Below are 17,477 nucleotides of genomic sequence, written 5' to 3'. Positions count from 1 at the left end.
CTTCTGTGAGGCAATAACTACGCTAATTGTGGCGATCTGTCTACAGAACCACTCCTCTCCCCTTCCAGCCCTGCTCTGCTCAGTGTCCTAGCCCCTGGCCACATGTATTTAAACATTCCCTTAAAATATGGCTATTCTAACTGAGATGTGCTGTGTGAAAGACACATGAGAATAGAAAATATTCTGTTGGAACTTAAATTGATTGATTCCATGAAGAAATTGTGTGTTAGACGTATTTGGTTAAATAAAATATATCATTCTGATTGGTGTAATACTGTTTCTTTTCACTTCTTTTAACAGGGCTACCAGAAATTTTTAGATTACGTGTGTGACTCACATATATGTCTACAAGAGAGGCATCCAGTCCTGTACAGAACTCATACCTCGATGCAAGCATTAAATCAGTCAAGACAAGGAGAGGACCTAGCACAGTGCCTGAAACAAATTAAGCACCCAATAGCTATTGTTAGTATTACTAAGATCAGTGGTTTTTTTTTTTAAACTTTGTTAATGTTTATTTCTTTTTGAGACAGAGAGTGACACAGCACAAGCAGAGGAGGGACAGAGAGAGAGGGAGACACAGAATCAGAAGCAGGCTCCAGGCTCTGAGCTGTCAGTACAGAGCCTGACTCAGGGCTAGAACTGTGAGATCATGACCTGAGCTGAAGTTGGATGCTTAACCAACTGGGCCATCCAGAAGGCCCAGATCAGTGACTTTCAAATTTTATAGTCAAGTTTGTTTTTCAAGCAACTTTTTTTTTTTAATTTTTTAAAATGCTTTTATTTATTTCTGAGAGAGAGAGAGAGACAGTATGAGCAGGGGAGGATCAGAGAGAGAGGGAGGTACAGAATCTGAAGCAGGTTCCCAGCTCTGAGCTATCTCTCAGCACAGAGTCCGATGCGGAGCTCGAACCCGCAAACTGTGAGATCTTGACCTGAGCCAAAGTCAGACGCTTAACCGACTGAGCCACCCAGGCACCCCTCAAGCAACTTCTTATAACAGATTTAAAAAATATTAAGTTCTGATGAAAGCAGAGAGAACTTGAGGTCTCTCCAGGGGCCATTTCATCCTGGGCACCATCTCCTTCGGTGGGAAATGATGCACTAAGTCATCCTAAAATGTCCTTCAAGCTCCAGCATTACACACCTACCATTTCAGAGAAGGTGATGAAGTGGTATGAGACAGAAACCAAATTGTCTATGGCAGCACTTTAAAAATGATCATGAACCTTAAATGTTCTCAGCACAAAAAAGAAATGATAATTCCGTGACATGAGAGGAGTGTTAGCAAAAGCCACGGCAGTGAGCTTATTGCAATATAGAGGTGCATCAAGTCGAATCGTCACATAGTACACACCTTAAACCTACACAATGTTATATGTCAATTACATCTCAATAAAAAATAATTAGTTACCCCAAAAAAGATCATGGGAAAACACTACCATTTTGCTCAGGAGAATCAAGATGGTTTGGTCCCACCTCTAGCTAGACACAGCCCAGAAATTGGGGCATCATGAATGTGAGTGATGGAAAGATCACCTGTGGTCCCTGGATCATTACCTGCATATACAACACCCGTGTGCCACACTGCTCTGTTTCTGCTCCTCACAACCCACTGACCACCCCCCACCTGGGGAAGGCTCTCGGAGCTGGGCCCAGGCACCAACATGGCGATGTCCAGCTCGGGGGAAGGGCAGCAAGTGACACTTAGCCGGGACACCACAATGACTCTGCTGTCCTAAAGGCAGCACTCGGCTGTCAGCCCCCATATCTGCCAGCCAAGCCTCCTGGCTTTTCCTGCAGCCTCGCCACTGGCTTGTGTGTGTGTGTGTGTGTGTGTGTGTGTGTGTGTGTGTGTGTACGGGGACAGCAGCCAGCTCTCTCTGCCGGGCTCTCTAACAAGTTCCACGAGTCTGTTTGTTAAAGAAAAATTCCAGTGGGTCCATCCAACACATGGAACTCAAGTACAGAAATTATATTTATCCACCCCACTGCCAAGGAGATCACATGCCCCGTGAGTCACTCCAGATGTGCTCAAAAACAGAGTCTCTCTGTGGAAGCCCGGTCCCCCAATCCCGGAGAGAGTCGAATTAGCAGAGGTCCCAATTCCTATGTCCCCACCCCCCTGAGAGGCAGCCTCTGCCTCTACCCTTCTGGGGCAGGAGAGGACATCTCTGCACTTCTGTAAAGGGAAGGGGGTAAGAGCTCTAGCCTCACACTAGGAGGACCAGCACGGGCATACCTGCAGCTCCTGACGTCCCACTGGGTTTGAAGACAACTTGTCACCTTTTCGGAGGAAAAGATGTGCTGGAGGACATTGCTGCTTCTGCTGCTGTGCTATGATGCTCAGGCGACTGTGTCCCACAGGTGGAGCAGGGGTAAGTTGCTTTGAATTTGTTTGATGCTCATGATTCTTTCTCAAATACAATTAGAAATCTGGGGGCGGGGGGTGCGGAGAAGAGTAAGGTAGTGGAAGGAAATTAGATGCCCTGCACACACGCACACACACACACACACACACACCCTCTTTTATCTCATCTCTGCCAATTGCTTTATGCTTCTTGACATGTCAGAAGGTGCTAGAAGGTGATGGGGGATGGGACGCTGAAAAATATCAAAGCCGCCGAGGGATCTTGGTGGAGGTGGAGAGCGCAGAAAACGGCCCTTTCTGACGTGCCAGAGCTAAGTTGTGTTTGCTTCGTGGAATGTTCCATGGAATGTGGGTAGTCTCCCTCAAGCCCCTCTGCCCGCCCCCCGTGGCTGTAGCCAGGCAGGGCATGTGAACGGCGGGTACCAGGACCCACACTGGTATCCCGGGACTATAGGTGCTGGCTTGCAAAAGGCCTGCTTCCCCGGGGGGGACCCGACTAAGGGCCCCGGACATGGGCTGGCCACATGGAGGTCTCCACGCCGCTCCCGAACAGGAGTGGCCACGTCCTCCCAGCTGGGGAAAGCTGGACAGTAGCAGGAGAGGAAGGGTAGCCCTTGAGCATTCACATGTGTGCCAGGCAGCCACTGCCCCTGGGCCCGCAGTCCACCTCGGAAAGGAGGGAGCCCGGCAAGGATTCTCCCTCAGGGCAGACGTCCTTTCCCTCAGGACCGGGAGGCACCTTTTCTCTCTGCCCAACACTGGCTCCAGTTGGCAGACACTGGTAGCCAGTCCAGCCAACCATTGATCCCTGCTGGGAACTGAGGGAGCAGCGGTGCGGACCGCCCTGTGCAGAGCTCAACGCAACTGTCTCCACTGCCTGAAGTCAACTGAGGTCTCTCTCCCGGAAAGAACTGGAAACAGAAGTCAGGCTCATAGGTGTTTCTAGAGATCCAAAATGGGATGAGGACTGTCGTGGCAGCAGGGGAGCCGCGGGGAGGGGCAGGGGGGGTGACGATGAGCCTCCAGGTTCTCGGGGAGAGTGTCGGGGAAGGAAGGAGCAGCCAGCGTGGGACAGAGAAGCACAGAGCAAATGCTGCGGCACTCATCTGAGGTTTTTATTCCCTCATTTTTAAGCTTGAGATCAGGGACTTGCCAGTTCTCTGAGCTGAGCTGTGAAATGATTGCTGCCCAGAGACAAATAATTCATGTAGCATTTCCCCTTTTTTTTTTTTTCTGGTAACATCACACACACACACACCCCTGCTCATGAAATGCACAAACTTTGGAGGCAACACTTGGAAGGAGAGCGAAGAGATCTTGGCATTACATTCGGCCCCTCACCTCTGTGCGACACTGGGGGTCTTCCTTAAGTGGTCTCTTAGAAAAAGCTGATAATACCCAACCTCCTGATGCACAGGCTGTTAGAGAGCCACCCAAGATAATCTGACTTGTAACAAGGCTTGTAAACTTCATAGCCACATCCTGAGCTCTCCTGCAAGGACCCCAAAGATTTAAGTTCTCCTCTCATCGGCTGTGTGATGTCTGGCAAGCCTCTTAACCTCTCTGAGCTTCGGTTCACTGACAAGTCACGTATTAACAGTAAGAAAATTTATCTTCACTGCGCTGTGGTGAAGGTCACGTTCAGGATGTAAACAAAATGCTTCGTACGCAATGAAGAAGCTTATAAATGTGAGCTATGACCTACCACTGAAACCCATGAAAACGTTGCATTGAAAAAGTGTGGGGTTTTCAACAGTAACCTCCTGGGACCAAATACTCTGCCCCCTGCCTCCCCGGGCAAGGTCTGGCCCTGTACCCTAATACCAAATCCTTCTGGAGACAGGAAGCCAGCACCGCTGAAACAGAGGACGTGATGAGGCATCCGTGTTAAGCGCTAGATTAGTGGTTCCCGTCAGGGTTCAGAGTCAACAAATGACACAGAGTAGTCCCTCCAAACATCATCAAAAGGCTTCCACGTAGTTGATTTTTTTTTTTCATTTTTAACATTTCTTCCCAATTGTAAAAGGAACACCCAATTGCCATTTTTTTAAAGACGGAATGAGAGTCACGCCCAGATAAAAAGCAGTTTTTCCAAACGTACTTAACTGTTCCCTGCGCCTTCGTCCTCACCACCACCCCCCCCCCCCCCCCCCCCCCCCCCCCCCCCCCGCCAGGCCTGATTTAGGAGAATTCCCTGTCCCAACAGCCTGAGGGTGACCTCTCCTCTGCCCGCGGCCCCCACCCCGACACCAGCACCCTGGCCTCCACCCTCCCCTACCCCCTGTCCCCAAGTGGAAATGTACAAATAAACCCAGAAGGCACACACCCTGCTGTCCGAGCATCCTCCCGGCCTCTCCCAACAAGTGCTCTCTAGGATTCGGCTCTGGGACGCCGCTCTCCATGCCAGCCCGGTCGGCTGTTCCATCGGGCCCCACCAACCGATGACAGGCGTGATGATTCACCTGTGGTTAGAGGCCGGCCCAGCCCGGAAACCCAACTCCCTGAGCCCCCAGGGCCATCAGAACTCCACCTTGGGGGTTGGGGGGGGGCTAACCAGTCTTTAAAAAAAAAAAAAAGGAATGTATATATTTTTTATTAAATACACGTAAATGATTATTTTAAAATCAGGCTAAAAGGGAAGGATGGCCCTTGAGTTATCTGGTGGAATTTACATCATTTTCAGGTGTCCCTTTTCGTATGTGTTTTCAATCACGTGTTTTCGATCACGAATGTTCCATGAAGGGAGGGGCCTGTGATCCGTGTTCAATGAGTACTGACTAACAGGACTCGCATAATTGAGCACACCCGGCGCAGCCGCAGTAACTCCACGGACAGGTGCTATGCTGACCATCTTCAGGGAAGGAAACCAGAGGATGAGGGAGCAGTTGACGAGCCCCAGATGGCTCAGCTGGAAGGACACAGCTGGATTCTGTCACCCACCCCAGGTCCATGGCATCGGAGTCTGCCAGCCCTCCCGCATCCCCTCGGGGTGCTCCCGGCAGCCCTAAGTTCCCCCTCCCCGGGGGTTGGGGCAGTCTAGCCCTTTCAGAAACAGTCCCACAGAGACCCCCAACACATGGGTCCAGATCCTGGCCTGCTCAGGATGCAGTGGCTTTCTAAAGGGTTGGCCCAGGAGCAGAAAAGTAAATGACATCAATAAGATCTCACAAAAGATCTTTTATAAATGAGAGGGTTTTTCCTTCCACACCCGCTGCCATTTCCATTGGGTTGCTTCCACTGATTCATTAAAAATATGGCTGTATTTTGGCTTGATATGGTGTGCAGTTTGAATCCTTTCCAACAAGCTCTCGGTACGAATGCTGTGTCCAGTTATGTGGAAATCATGGTGAGCGTTAAAACCAGCCTGTTCTATCGAGCATGACATCTTCCACGTCAGGGGACTTCTGTCTACACGCCTGCGTGAGAAAGCTAGACGGCTCAAGGTACAGGGGGAGACAGGTACCAGCCTTGACTGAGATCATCAAAGGCAGCTTCTCCCAGGGGCGCCTGGGTGGCTCAGATGCTTAAGTGTCTTGGCTTCAACAAAGGTCATGATCTCATGGTTCATGGGTTTGAGACCCACATCAGGCTCCATGCTGACAGTGCAGAGCCTTCTTGAGACTCTCTCTCTCTCTCTCTCTCTCTCTCTCGCTCTCGCTCTCTCTCTCTGCCTCTCCCCCACTCACATGTATGCTAGCTCGCTCGCTCTCTCAAAAGAAATAAACTTAAAAAAAAAAAAAAAAGTAGCTTCTCCCAGGCAAGGATAGGCACTCCTCAGAGAGAACGGGAGGGTATGGTAGAGGAGACAGGAGACCACACGTACCTTTTGATAATTAGCCGGCACCTGGAATTGCAAATAAGTTCTAGAACCATCCTGTTAGAAAAGAAGGATTTAGTAAAGTGCTCTGTTTGAAAAGACTGGAGGGCCGTGACAAGAGTAGTTAATGTTAATGATCCCCCGTTCATTCAACAGTTGTGGGCAGGATGCTTGCAAACAAAACAGACAAGATCCCAGGCCCTCAGGGAGCGGACATTCTAGTGAGGGAAACAGGCAATAAACACATGCAAATAAGACATCTGGTTTGAGGACAATAAACTAGGGATGGAATATAGGGGATTATACTTTTAAATAGAGAAGTCAGGGAAGGTCTCCCTAAAGAGGTGACAAAAGACCTGAAGGAAACAAGGGCGTGAGCCATGCAGTTGCTGGAGAAAGCTTATTCGAGGCAAAAGAAATGGAAGTGCAACGGCCCTGTGGTAGAAGCAGGTGTGGCATGCCCAAGGAGCGGTGACGAGGCCTGTGGCAGGGATGGCACGAGCCCAGGGAGAATAACGAGTGAGCTCAGAGAGGTAGTAAGAAGTCAAGTCTTGTAGAGCTTGGTAGCCCTTCTGTAGATCTCGGGCCTTCATTCTGAGTGAGATGGAAGCCACTGAGGGCTCTGGACAGAGGAGTGACATCATCTGACCCACGTTTTCCATTTAGTGGTTGCAAGAATAGATGAGGGAGGCAGCCAGGGATGGAAGCAGAGACCCCACCAGGAGAGGCGCTCCGGGCCGGAACCAGGGGTCCAGAGAGATGTTGCAAGAAGTAGCCAGACTCCGGGCATATTTTGAAGGCAGAGCTGATGAGATTTGCTGATTGCTTGGATGTAGGATGTGAAAGAGACACGTCAAGGATGACTCCGAGGTTTCTGGCCTGAGCAACCGAGAGAGACGGGGTCGACTAGACGAAGCAGGTGGGCTATGTGGGGGAGACGTGTGTGTGTGTGTGTGTGTGTGTGTGTGTGTGTGTGAGGGCTATGTGGGGGAGATGTGTGTGTGTGTGTGGTACGTGGTGTGTGAGGGCTATGTGGGGAAGACATGTGTGGTGTGCAGTGTGAGGGCTATGTGGGGGAGACGTGTGTGTGTGTGTGTGTATGTGTGTGTGAGAGCATTTGCGTGTTCGTGATATGTGTGGTATTGTGTGTGTGTGTGGTGTGTGTATGTGGTACATACATGTTATATGGTGTGGGTTGTATGTGTGTTGTGTGTGTGTGGTATTGTGTGTGTACGTGGTGTCATGTATGTGATTGTGTATGTGGTACATTTGTGTTATATGGTGTGGGGTTGTATGTGTGGTGTATGTGTGTGTGCGTGGTATGTGGTGTGTGTATGATGTGTGGTATGTGTGTATGTGTGTGTGGCATGGTGTGTGTATGTGTGGCGTGTATATGCTATCTGTGTGAGTGGTGTGTGGTGTGTGAGTGGTGTATGGTATGTGAGTGGTGTGTGGTGTGTGAGTGGTGTGTGTGTGAGTGGTGTGTGTGTGGTGTGTGTGTGTGGTGTGTGTGTGTGAGTGGTGCGTGTGTGTGTGGTGTGTGTGTGTGTGGTGAGTGGTGTGTGTGATGTGTGTGTGAGTGGTGTGTGGTGTATGAGTGGTGTGTGTGTGTATGGTGTGTGTGTGAGTGGTGTGTGGTGTGTGAGTGATGTGTGAGTGGTGTGTGTGGTGTGTGTGTGAGTGGTGAGTGGTGTGTGTGTGGTGTGTGATGTGTGTGTGTGATGAGTGTGTGGGGTGTGTGTGTGTGTGTGTGTGTGTGTGTGTGTGTGTTGGGGTGGGGCCTGGGTATGCAGTCAGGAGACACAGCTGTTAGGAATGGGCAAGGCGATGCCTGCAGATGGTCGGGGGGACGGACTTCGGGTCTGGAACATGAACTTGAAGGTCAGCAGGGAAGTGAGCCTGGCTGGAAGACAGGAGAGAGTGGAAGCCGAGGCCAGGACTCCGCACTGGGAAGAGGTAGTTAAGAAGGAAGGGCAGCCTGTGAAGAGGGGCTTCTTTCTTTAAGACAGAAGACGTAATGACAAGTGATTGAGAAAGATCCAGTAAGGAGGGGACTGATGGGAAAGATCCAGTAAGGAGGGGACTGATGGGAAAGACCCAGTAAGGAGGGGAGAGTTCATTAATGATGCAGGGGAGAAAAGGTGGCAAGGCTGAGTGCCTTGGTCTTTGGAGACTTCGCACCCCCACGTGGAGAAGTGGGCTCTGGATGCAAGCACGGACCCAGTTGGGTGTGGACAAGACCCAGACGTCTGGTTTATGGGAAGAGCAGCAGGTGTGAAACCAAGCGAGAGGGACAGAGAAATGTGGGTAATGGTCGGACAGCCCACGTGAGGATAACGATCATGAATTCAAAGGGAGACCGTGTCTAACCTGGACGTGTTTTCCTCTGGCCACATTTTGGGTGAACAGGTTCAGCAGTTGAAGAGGTGAAGAGATGGGGTGTAATTTTGCCACATGGCCACAAAGGAACAGAGAGACGGCCAAGGAGTTGGGGGTCTATGTAGGACAGCGATCACGGGCCTATAATAATTTGACTTTGCGTATCATGTTATTACAATTCAAAGTTAGAGAATTTTTAGAATTATGTGTGGCCCGTTTCAGAATCTGTTTTATACCAAATATATTCATCATTAACTACATTATCCTTTCCTGAGCCCAGTCTTTGGGCCGATACATCTACAAAAAGATAGCATTGTTCTCTCTATCAGCGAGATTGGGTTTGGGAGCCTGCGAGGTCTGGGTTTAATCTCCATCCCAAGGCAAACAAACCGGGTGGCCTGGGCAAGTCTCTTAACCTCCGTGTTCCTCCATCTATGAAATAGCAAGTCAGTACTTACCTCCCCAGGTGCGTGTGGAAAGCACAAAGCACACAGAGGCCTCATGCCCAGTTATGGTCTCTGAGCTCCACATTTTAACAACTTTGGTCTGCAGTCCAGATGTCTCTCGGCAGAAGATATGGATGGAACATGGCGCAACACATGACTCTCGAATCTCTGGATTCATTTCCCGGGCTGTCTTAGTGCACATGCATAACCTTTAGCAAGTGAATCATTTGTTCTGTGCTGGTCTGTCCAATGTATCACAGCCTCAACTTCCCCCAAAGGCTCCTTTGTCCGGGGAGTCAGGGAATGGAGGAGAAGCTCATGGTCTCCTTGCCCTGCAACCCGCCATACAGAAGACCTTCGTGCAAGGAGACGTGGAAGTCTCTGATGTCCCCTGGTGGCGCTGAGTGGTCCTTGTGGGCACATTCGCATCCTGAAGACATAGCTGGAAAAGTGGGCTGGGTGTGTTGGGCGGAGAAGAAGAAAACAAGTTGGTCCAGTTTTACATCAAGCAAAAGGCACGTAAAGTCAGTGACTTTGACAAACCTGTCCCCGTAGCCTTCCCGTCTGAGGCTCAACGTTCAGATGGCACCTAGGAGGGGGTCGGGACCCTTCTGCTGGGCTGGAGCTTCCCACACTGCTCCCTTCTGTCCCCTCTTTCAGAGAAGGTGCTGTTGCTAATGGCCATCCAGTGGGGGGCGCTCGGGTCTCCCTCCCCTGGGCCTTGTGAAGACTGCTGTCCCAAGCTGTTTACTAATGGCTCCCAGTGAGGACACAGCCTTACAATGACCTCCATGAATGTAGGGGGAGAGGTGGACGAGGAGGAAAAGCCCCAGCAAAGCCTGAAGAGTCTCCATGGCTGTTTTGTTTTTGTTGGGTTTTAATTTTTCTTTTTTAATGTTTATTTATTCTTGAGATAGAGAGACAGAGCGCAAGCAGGGAAGGGGCAGAGAGAGAGGGAGACACAGAATCAGAAACAGGCTCCAGGCTCCGAGCTGTCAGCGCAGATCCCGACGCGGGGCTCAAACTCACAAACCTCGAGACCATGACCTGAGTGGAAGTCAGACGCTTAACCGACTGAACCACCCAGGTGCCCCTTGCTGGGCTTTTTTAAAAAATTGCATGGTTTGTTTTGAAAATCATCCCCAAATATATATTGAGCCTTCCCTTGAAGCCCAACAATGTGTAGAACGGATGCTGAGGACATACGGAAATAAAGAAGGATGGTGGAGAGTGGGGTTGCAGGGAAGGGCTTCCTGGGAAAACGGGACTATTTGTCTAACCATGAGGGAGAGAGTCTAGGTCAAAGCTTTGCACACATATACCTCTGGGAGCTGGTCAGCGCCTGCTTTGGCCATTTTCACTTGCACCAGAGTCCAGCCTTCACTGTTCGACACAAGAACATCTGGAGTGACTGCATATTTAACTTTATACCCAAATATTTTGACACGGACCAGACATAGCTTATTTCTCACTCACCGCCTCTGGCACCTCCGTGAAGCTGGGTTCATCCTCTCTAGGCGTCGCCTGGTTTACAGGAAGTCGGACCTGGGGCCGAGCCTCCAACATGTCGGCCCAGGGCCGCTGCCCTTCCACACCCAGGAAAGCCCTGCCCAACGCACACACTGTCAGAAGTGGGAGGAAGCCAGCAGAATGCAGCGGAAGCGTGTGGAACAGAACAGCAAGGAGGAAGGGGTCCATCTTTCAGAATTCTGTGCTCCCCAGGGGCGCCTGGGAGGCTCAGTCGGTTAAGCGTCCGACTTGGTCATGATCTCATGGTTCGTGGGTTCGAGCCCCACGTCGGGCTCTGTGCTGACAGCCAGCTCAGAGCCTGGAGCCTGCTTTGGATTCTCTGTCTCCCTCTCTCTCTGACCCTCCCCTGCTCACGCTGCCTCCCTCCCTCTCTCCGTCTCTCTCTCTCTCTCTCTCTCTCGGAAATAAATAAAACATTAAAAAACATATTTAGAAAAAAAAGAAGCTGCCATTCAAGGAAGTTTGAAAAAAAAATCGCCCAGTCCCCTTTGTGCCCTAGTTCATTTAAATCAGGACCCAGGCACGAGTATTTTTTAAAGCCCCTCGGGTGACTCTAATTGGCAGTCAAGATCACAAGGTGCCTCACTCTCCTGAGCCCCCGCCTTGAAACCACAAGTAGAGGCAGTGCGTGAACAGGGGCAAGGGCCTTCTCAAGCCCTCAAATCCAGGATTCCGTGGGAAGCTGGCACTTTATGGGCAAAGAAAACAAATTTTGTGAAAATGCTGGGCCAGGAAATATTGCTCTGCAATTCCTAGGCTCCTCTCCCCCAAATGCTCTGGGGAAGCAGAGCTGGTCAGTCAGCCCATCAAGTGGGAGATTCTTACCAATGAGCTTTTTAGGAAATGTCCTTTACATTGAAGATGTTTCATTTTTATCACTTCCAAGAGAAACTCTTCTAAAATGCTTATGCAGTTCGCTACTTCTTTAACCACAGTACACTGGACATCCCTGGACTCTTAGCTGATGGCTCCCAGGGCACCATCATCAAGAAGGAGAGCGGTCATGTACAGTGATGCAATTTGTGCACTGCACAACTCCAGTGGGTGCTAGTTAGCTTGAAACCTCTTGGATTTTTACAGTTAGTTACCCTGTTTCCTGGCAGGTCACTATCAAGTGTCTTGAAGAAGAGGTACGTACCTTCTTTTATTCGCAGGCAGCAGGGTTAGCAAGCATTTCTGCGCAGTGCCCGGTACAAGGTGGGGCTGTGGGGTGAATGGGGCTGTCTTGGGTCCTACCCAAGACCATCCTGGAGACCTGGAATTGATAACGATTATTCCCATACCCTGTCACAGTCTGTCTTCTCCTTCACCTGCCCTCTGTCAGTTCCTCATTCTGCTACCCCCTCCACCAAGCAGCTCACCCAGGTACCACTTCCAAATGCACTGTCTCCAAAGAACAACATTGGCAAGTCATCAGCTGCATACCAAATGCATCTCTGGGGCAGTTCCTGGGGGAAGCCCTAAGCTTGGCTGCACACACCCCTAGGGCCAAGTGTCAGGGGCTGGTGGCAGCTCTCTGCCTTTCCTTTGTCACCTGTGTTCAGAGTCTTGGCAGCTCTATTTCAGATGGCTGGGGAATAGCCAGAAGTCTGACCCTCCGATTAAGTGTTGTCACTTTGAAAAAAAATTTTTTTTAATTTAAAAAGGGGCACCCAGGGGCGCCTGGGTGGCTTAGTCGGTTAAGCGTCCAACTTTCGCTTAGGTCATGATCTCGTGGTTCTTGGGTTTGAGCCCCGCGCTGGGCTCTGTGCTGACAGCCAGCTCAGAGCTTGGAGCCTGTTTCAGATTCTGTGTCTCCCTCTCTCTCTGACCCTCCCCTGCTCACACTGTCTCTCTCTCTCTCCTAGAAATAAATAAATTTAAAAAAAAAAATTTAAAAATTTAAAAAAAAATAAAAAGGGGCACCTGGGTGGCTCAGTCGGTTAAGTGTCTGACTTCGGCTCAGGTCATGTAGCTCCCTCTCTCTCTGACCCTCCCTTGCTCACGCTGTCTCTCTCTCTCTCAGAAATAAATTTTTAAAAAAATGTTGTCACTAAACATAAACCCACGTTTCATACCGACAAAGGGAACGGTGTTATTAGAGAACTCATTTGTTGAATTGGGGTGGGGGTGGGGGAGCATGGAGGGCTGTCCGCTCATTTCTGTTCTGTTTTATTTTGTTGCACCTAAATTCCCTATCGTATACATATCCCTAGACCTACATATTTCTCAAAACTTTCTGGGATGATTCTGAGGAGCAGCCAGGTTTGAAATCACGGGTCTGAAAGAGTAACGTCAGACACGCCTGGGAGCCCTCTGGGACGCGCCAGAGTCAACTGTACCCTCTCCCTGCTCCGTGTCCGCCACCACTTGGAGTCAGTCACTTTCAAGACTGGCCAGCCCACCTCCAGGTCAGCCACGGGGGAGAAGGCCAAGTGTACACAGCAGCCTCTCGAGCTAACTCTTGTCTCTTGCAGCCACGCTCTTTCCTGCCGCGCATCGGCCAAAGAGGTCCTCATCCCTGCCACTGAACCCCGTCCTGCAGAGCTCCCTGGAGGAAGTAGAACTGCTCTACGAGGTAGGCGGACAGGAAAGTGGTCAACTCAAGTCACGCAAGAGGCACTGCGCCTTCTCTATGATGTTTGGCAAAGGGACCAAGGTCCCTGAAAATGAGTGGCCAATGTTGTCATAGGGCCTGGTCTGGACTAATCTGTGGATTCATCGAATCCTTCCCACCTGAAAGTAAGGTATTCCTCGTATACCTCCCCCCCACCCCACCCCCGCTTCCCACATGATGGTATCAGTCGAGGCAAAAGTCGAGATTTCCGTTTGGCCCAGAGGTGCCACGACAGCACCTGAGCTACAGAGTAGAGCAGCGCCCCCCAGCCAAGGCTCAGCGGTCCTCAGGCAGAGCCACCCCGGTGGTCTCTGTAGAGCCGTGTCTACACGCTTCTGACAGTCTGGGGCCACCCTGAAGGCTCTCTTCCTCTGCCTCGCTCACCTTTGCTGCTAAAACCCCACTCCTCCTCCAGACCATAGGTAAACCCTCCCCCCAAGGCTGCTTAGACTCCTCAGTGGGGAAATTCCAGGAGCACCATCAGCTGTGTGACCTTGCACACGCCACCATTGTTCTCTGGGGCTGAAGCTCCTCAACCGTTACATGGGGAAGCACAATGATCTCCAAAATCCCCCTCCTCCCTTGACATCCTCCTACATCCGCCACGTACCAGAACTGTCTGGTTAAGAAAGAGATGGCTTACCTTAGCCAAGCAGCTGAGCTGGCGCGGGGGAGGAGGGAGAGATTTCAGATCCTGCCACGGGGATCAAACTCAGCCAAGCCTTGAACTTGGGAGTCACGTGAACAGATCTGCTCTGGAAAGACAGCAGAGAACAGCATGGAGGGTGAATTAGAGCCTGGGGGAGTCACAGACAGAGAAGGAAGTTAGAATTCAGAGTCCAAGAGGTATTTACCAGGTTCCTAATATGAGCCTGGCCCTGAGCAGGGGATGCATGTGGCCCACCCCACCCTACACTTACAGAACAGGTGCGAAATGAGAACAAATCTCTCATTAATCCCCACTTAATGCCTAGTACTATTCCCTGCATCCTTCAGATTCAGCTTCTGGTTTTAAATTGCCCAAAACAGTCGGCTCATGCTTTAGAAGATCTTTGGTGGGTGGGAGGGAGAAAGGGGTTGGTCTAGGACACTTGTAACAATAAGTCAGTCACTTAGCCAGTGTGTACCAGGCACAGTGTCAGACGTTGCCCATATTCGTCTTACCTATTTCTCGCAATCTCCCAGGGAAGTATTGTTGTTACTAATCATTTCACAGAGGAGGAAAATGAGGCTCAGAGAAGTTAGGTGACTCATCCAGGGTCACACAGCTAGTGGGAAAGTCAGAAGTGGAACCCAGTTCTCTTGGGTTCCAAAGCTCTCTCCTCGGCCATCTCCCTAAATGAACACACGTGATAATGAGTACAATGGTGTCCCCAACGAAGCCCGAATGCTTCATGTTTTTCCACGTCCATGTCTCTCTCCAGTTCCTGCTAGCTGAACTTGACATCAGCCCTGACCTGCAGATCTCCATCAAGGACGAGGAGCTCTCCTCGCTTAGGAAAGCCTCTGACTTCCGCATCATCTGCAATGACGTGATCCCCAAGCACATCCCGGACATCCGCCGGCTGAGCGCCAGCCTCTCCAGCAACCCTGGTGTCCTCAAGAAAGAGGACTTTGAAAGAACAGCACTGACCCTGGCCTACACGGCCTACCGCACAGCCCTGTCCCAAGGGCATCAGAAGGACATCTGGGCCCAATCCCTCCTTAGCCTCTTCCAGGCCCTGAGGCACGACTTGATGCGGTCCTCAGGCCCCGGAGTGTCTCCCTGAGGGACCGGCCCACGCCAGGACCACGGAGCAGGGCCCAGCACACACAGTAATCCAAACACTCTTCATTCTCTACTCCATTTACAGAGCCCAGCAACAAAGCGTGTGCCACCAGCTCAGAGTAGCAGAGATCAAATAAGTCACCCCACGCCCTTTGCCCCCTTGTAGTTTCCTGACATGCACATCTGATCACACTCTGTGACCGGGGCTGGAAGAAAGGGCTAGAGCGGTCATTCAAGATGCCTCCAAAGGCCACAAGATTTGCCTGGTGACATGCAGAAGTCTGAGATATCACTCAGCCCTTCATCACTGAGGGGCTGCCAAAAGCACCCTAGGGTGAAGACAGAGCAGAGGAGACAGAGGTTTGGGCATGGCAGGAAGCTGGGGGACAGAGATCAGGGCGTGAGGCCGAAGGAACCTCATTCCAAAGGTTCTACACAGTAAGATACTTAAACCAAAAACCTAGAGCTAAAGCCAAATAAATACATTGGTAGCCAAAGGTCTACTTCTCAACTTTTCCAAACGTCACCAAGAAGAATCAGTTAGAAAATCAGTAACATTAGGGCCTGTCGGTCTTGTCTCTTCTCTGAAAGCTTATCTAATACAGAGGAGAAGCATGAAGGGGTCTCACAGAGAAGCCGCAAACAGACCTTGTCTTCCGAACAGAGAAAACCAGCAGATGCAGAGAGGGTCACCCTATGAAGAGGTGGCATCAATATCCATGCCTGTCTATCTGGCTGCTAAAATTAGCTAGCATCATCAGAGAATCAAGTGCCCCCCCAAAAAATGTTTCTTTTAGACAACGGGACTTACCCTTTCAAATGCCAGAACTTTTGTTTTAGCAATATTGACTGGCTATCTTTTTAAACTGTATGTACAAGCCATCTTGAGCTTTTATTTAGTGTCTTTGAAACATTCTGATGAAGGAATTGGATTATCTTACTTCTAAGATTGCTCAACTTCTGAAAGTTCCATGATCACTGAACCAGCCGTGAAATATTACAGGGAGGACCCGGGGACCTAAGGGGTTTGCCAGACTATTTGCACCAATCCCAGAAGGCCCCCCAGGCTTTGCTAATTCTGTCTGGTGTGCGTTCTGCTGCCTTCTGCACTGTGAGACTGTAAGAGTGCACTCTTCTTTCTTTCCAACATAACTTGCCCTTTGCAATGTGTCTGATTTTGGCTGCTACCAACTAAATAACAAAGCGGTGAGGCTTGTCATAATTCTGTGTTAAATCGTAGTTAGTCAGTGAAGATCCCGGCGAACAGAACGCACTGGGCTCTCATATGGATTCCTCACCGGCTCTCTAGATTGACAGCTGGGTTGTGGAGGCTAACATTGCAAGAGGTCTAATCTTTGAATGAGTGAGAACTTATCCAGCTAAATCTGAATCTGACACGGGTATTTAACAATTGTCATTTGATGATGGCCTAAAGTTGGTCTGCACTTTTTAAGAACGTTGAGTAAGTGATTGCTTTGCAGTTGCATAATTCTTTTGGGAGAAATAGTGGGATGTAGGAAGAAGGTATTCATCATCAGAGAAAAACACAGCATGGAAAAAATCCTGATGTTCTTGGGCTCAGAAGATCAATGACTGTCAGTCTGTCTGGTTCTCATTTCCTGATTATACCGCTCTTTTACATCCCTCAGATGCAGTCTCTGCTGTATGCTTTGGTTTAAGTTTTCTCTTTCTAATATTACACGTTCTCTTGGACATGGTTTGTGTCTCTTCTGCTTTCTCTTTGGGCCCAATTTTGATTATCTTTGTATCCACTTCTTGAGGCACCTCCCAGTCTCTTTCAGTTGACTTACGCTCACTCTAGCTCTGTCTGCCTGTACACTGATGCTCACTGTCCTCAGCCCCTTTTGGGGATCACTGTCTGACCAAAACAAAGGTCAAAGTACAGGGCCGAGATTTCCCAGAAGGCAGATTAGCCTCACGGCTGCCTTCACTATTTGTACTTTGCTGGATGTGGGGTGGGGAGAAGGTTAGCAGAGGCCTCAATCCTTTGACATTGTGCAATACATACCCTGACATCAGAGTCTTGCATCCCATCCCGGGGCTCCACCCCCATCAGGATGGATCTAGGAGCCTTTTTTTTTTTTTTTTAAATCACTGGATAGAAAGACCACCTTGGTTGTCCCTCTCTGTCATGTTATGATATTCATGGCTATTGCTAGTAGTAGGAGATTCATGCATGGGAGGAAGGTTCCCAGGACCAGCGATAACCTGGAAGTCCATTCACCCTGTAGCAAAATTAAAGGCACTTTGGTACTTGTAAATTGAGGTACGTATTTATGTGGCAATCAAGGACTGAAAAAAAAAAAAAACAAGAAGGGCATGACCTTTTTAAAGACAAATGAAAATTTCATTTTCAGTAATTTGAGGACGCTATTAAATACCATTTGGGGCTGAACACAAATTAATTGTTTACCACAAGAAACTTTATAACAATAACCTCACTTACGTGCAAGGTCAAAGAGACCGCTCACCAGCACCACCAGAGACCGACTCGACTCTGCTCGGCGAACAGTGAAACAGTACATTGGATGGAAAAAGACTGTCCCATT

General features: G+C 49.8%; 1 protein-coding gene across 1 annotated transcript; it reads left to right on the top strand.

The window, feature by feature from the left end:
- Positions 1 to 2,135: 2,135 nt before the first annotated feature.
- FAM180A (family with sequence similarity 180 member A) lies at positions 2,136 to 17,237 on the top strand. The gene is made up of 3 exons (XM_039242569.1): positions 2,136 to 2,378; positions 13,000 to 13,100; positions 14,564 to 17,237. The coding sequence occupies exons 1-3, from the start codon at positions 2,303 to 2,305 to the stop codon at positions 14,906 to 14,908; spliced, it is 522 nt and encodes a 173-aa protein (XP_039098500.1). The 5' UTR covers positions 2,136 to 2,302; the 3' UTR covers positions 14,909 to 17,237.
- The last annotated feature ends 240 nt before the right edge of the window (positions 17,238 to 17,477 follow it).

The sequence above is a fragment of the Hyaena hyaena genome, unplaced genomic scaffold (assembly GCF_003009895.1).
Source record: "Hyaena hyaena isolate Hyena2069 unplaced genomic scaffold, ASM300989v1 scaffold_8, whole genome shotgun sequence".
Taxonomy (NCBI): Eukaryota; Metazoa; Chordata; class Mammalia; order Carnivora; family Hyaenidae; genus Hyaena; species Hyaena hyaena.
This window is presented reverse-complemented; position numbering and strand designations above follow the sequence as displayed.

Bases quoted from the DNA above. Each gene is read 5' to 3' on its own strand.
- FAM180A (XM_039242569.1), top strand. From the start codon at position 2,303: ATGTGCTGGAGGACATTGCTGCTTCTGCTGCTGTGCTATGATGCTCAG. The intron at 2,379-12,999 runs GTAAGTTGCTTT...TGTCTCTTGCAG, and splicing joins GTCCCACAGGTGGAGCAGGG to CCACGCTCTTTCCTGCCGCG. The intron at 13,101-14,563 runs GTAGGCGGACAG...GTCTCTCTCCAG, and splicing joins AAGTAGAACTGCTCTACGAG to TTCCTGCTAGCTGAACTTGA.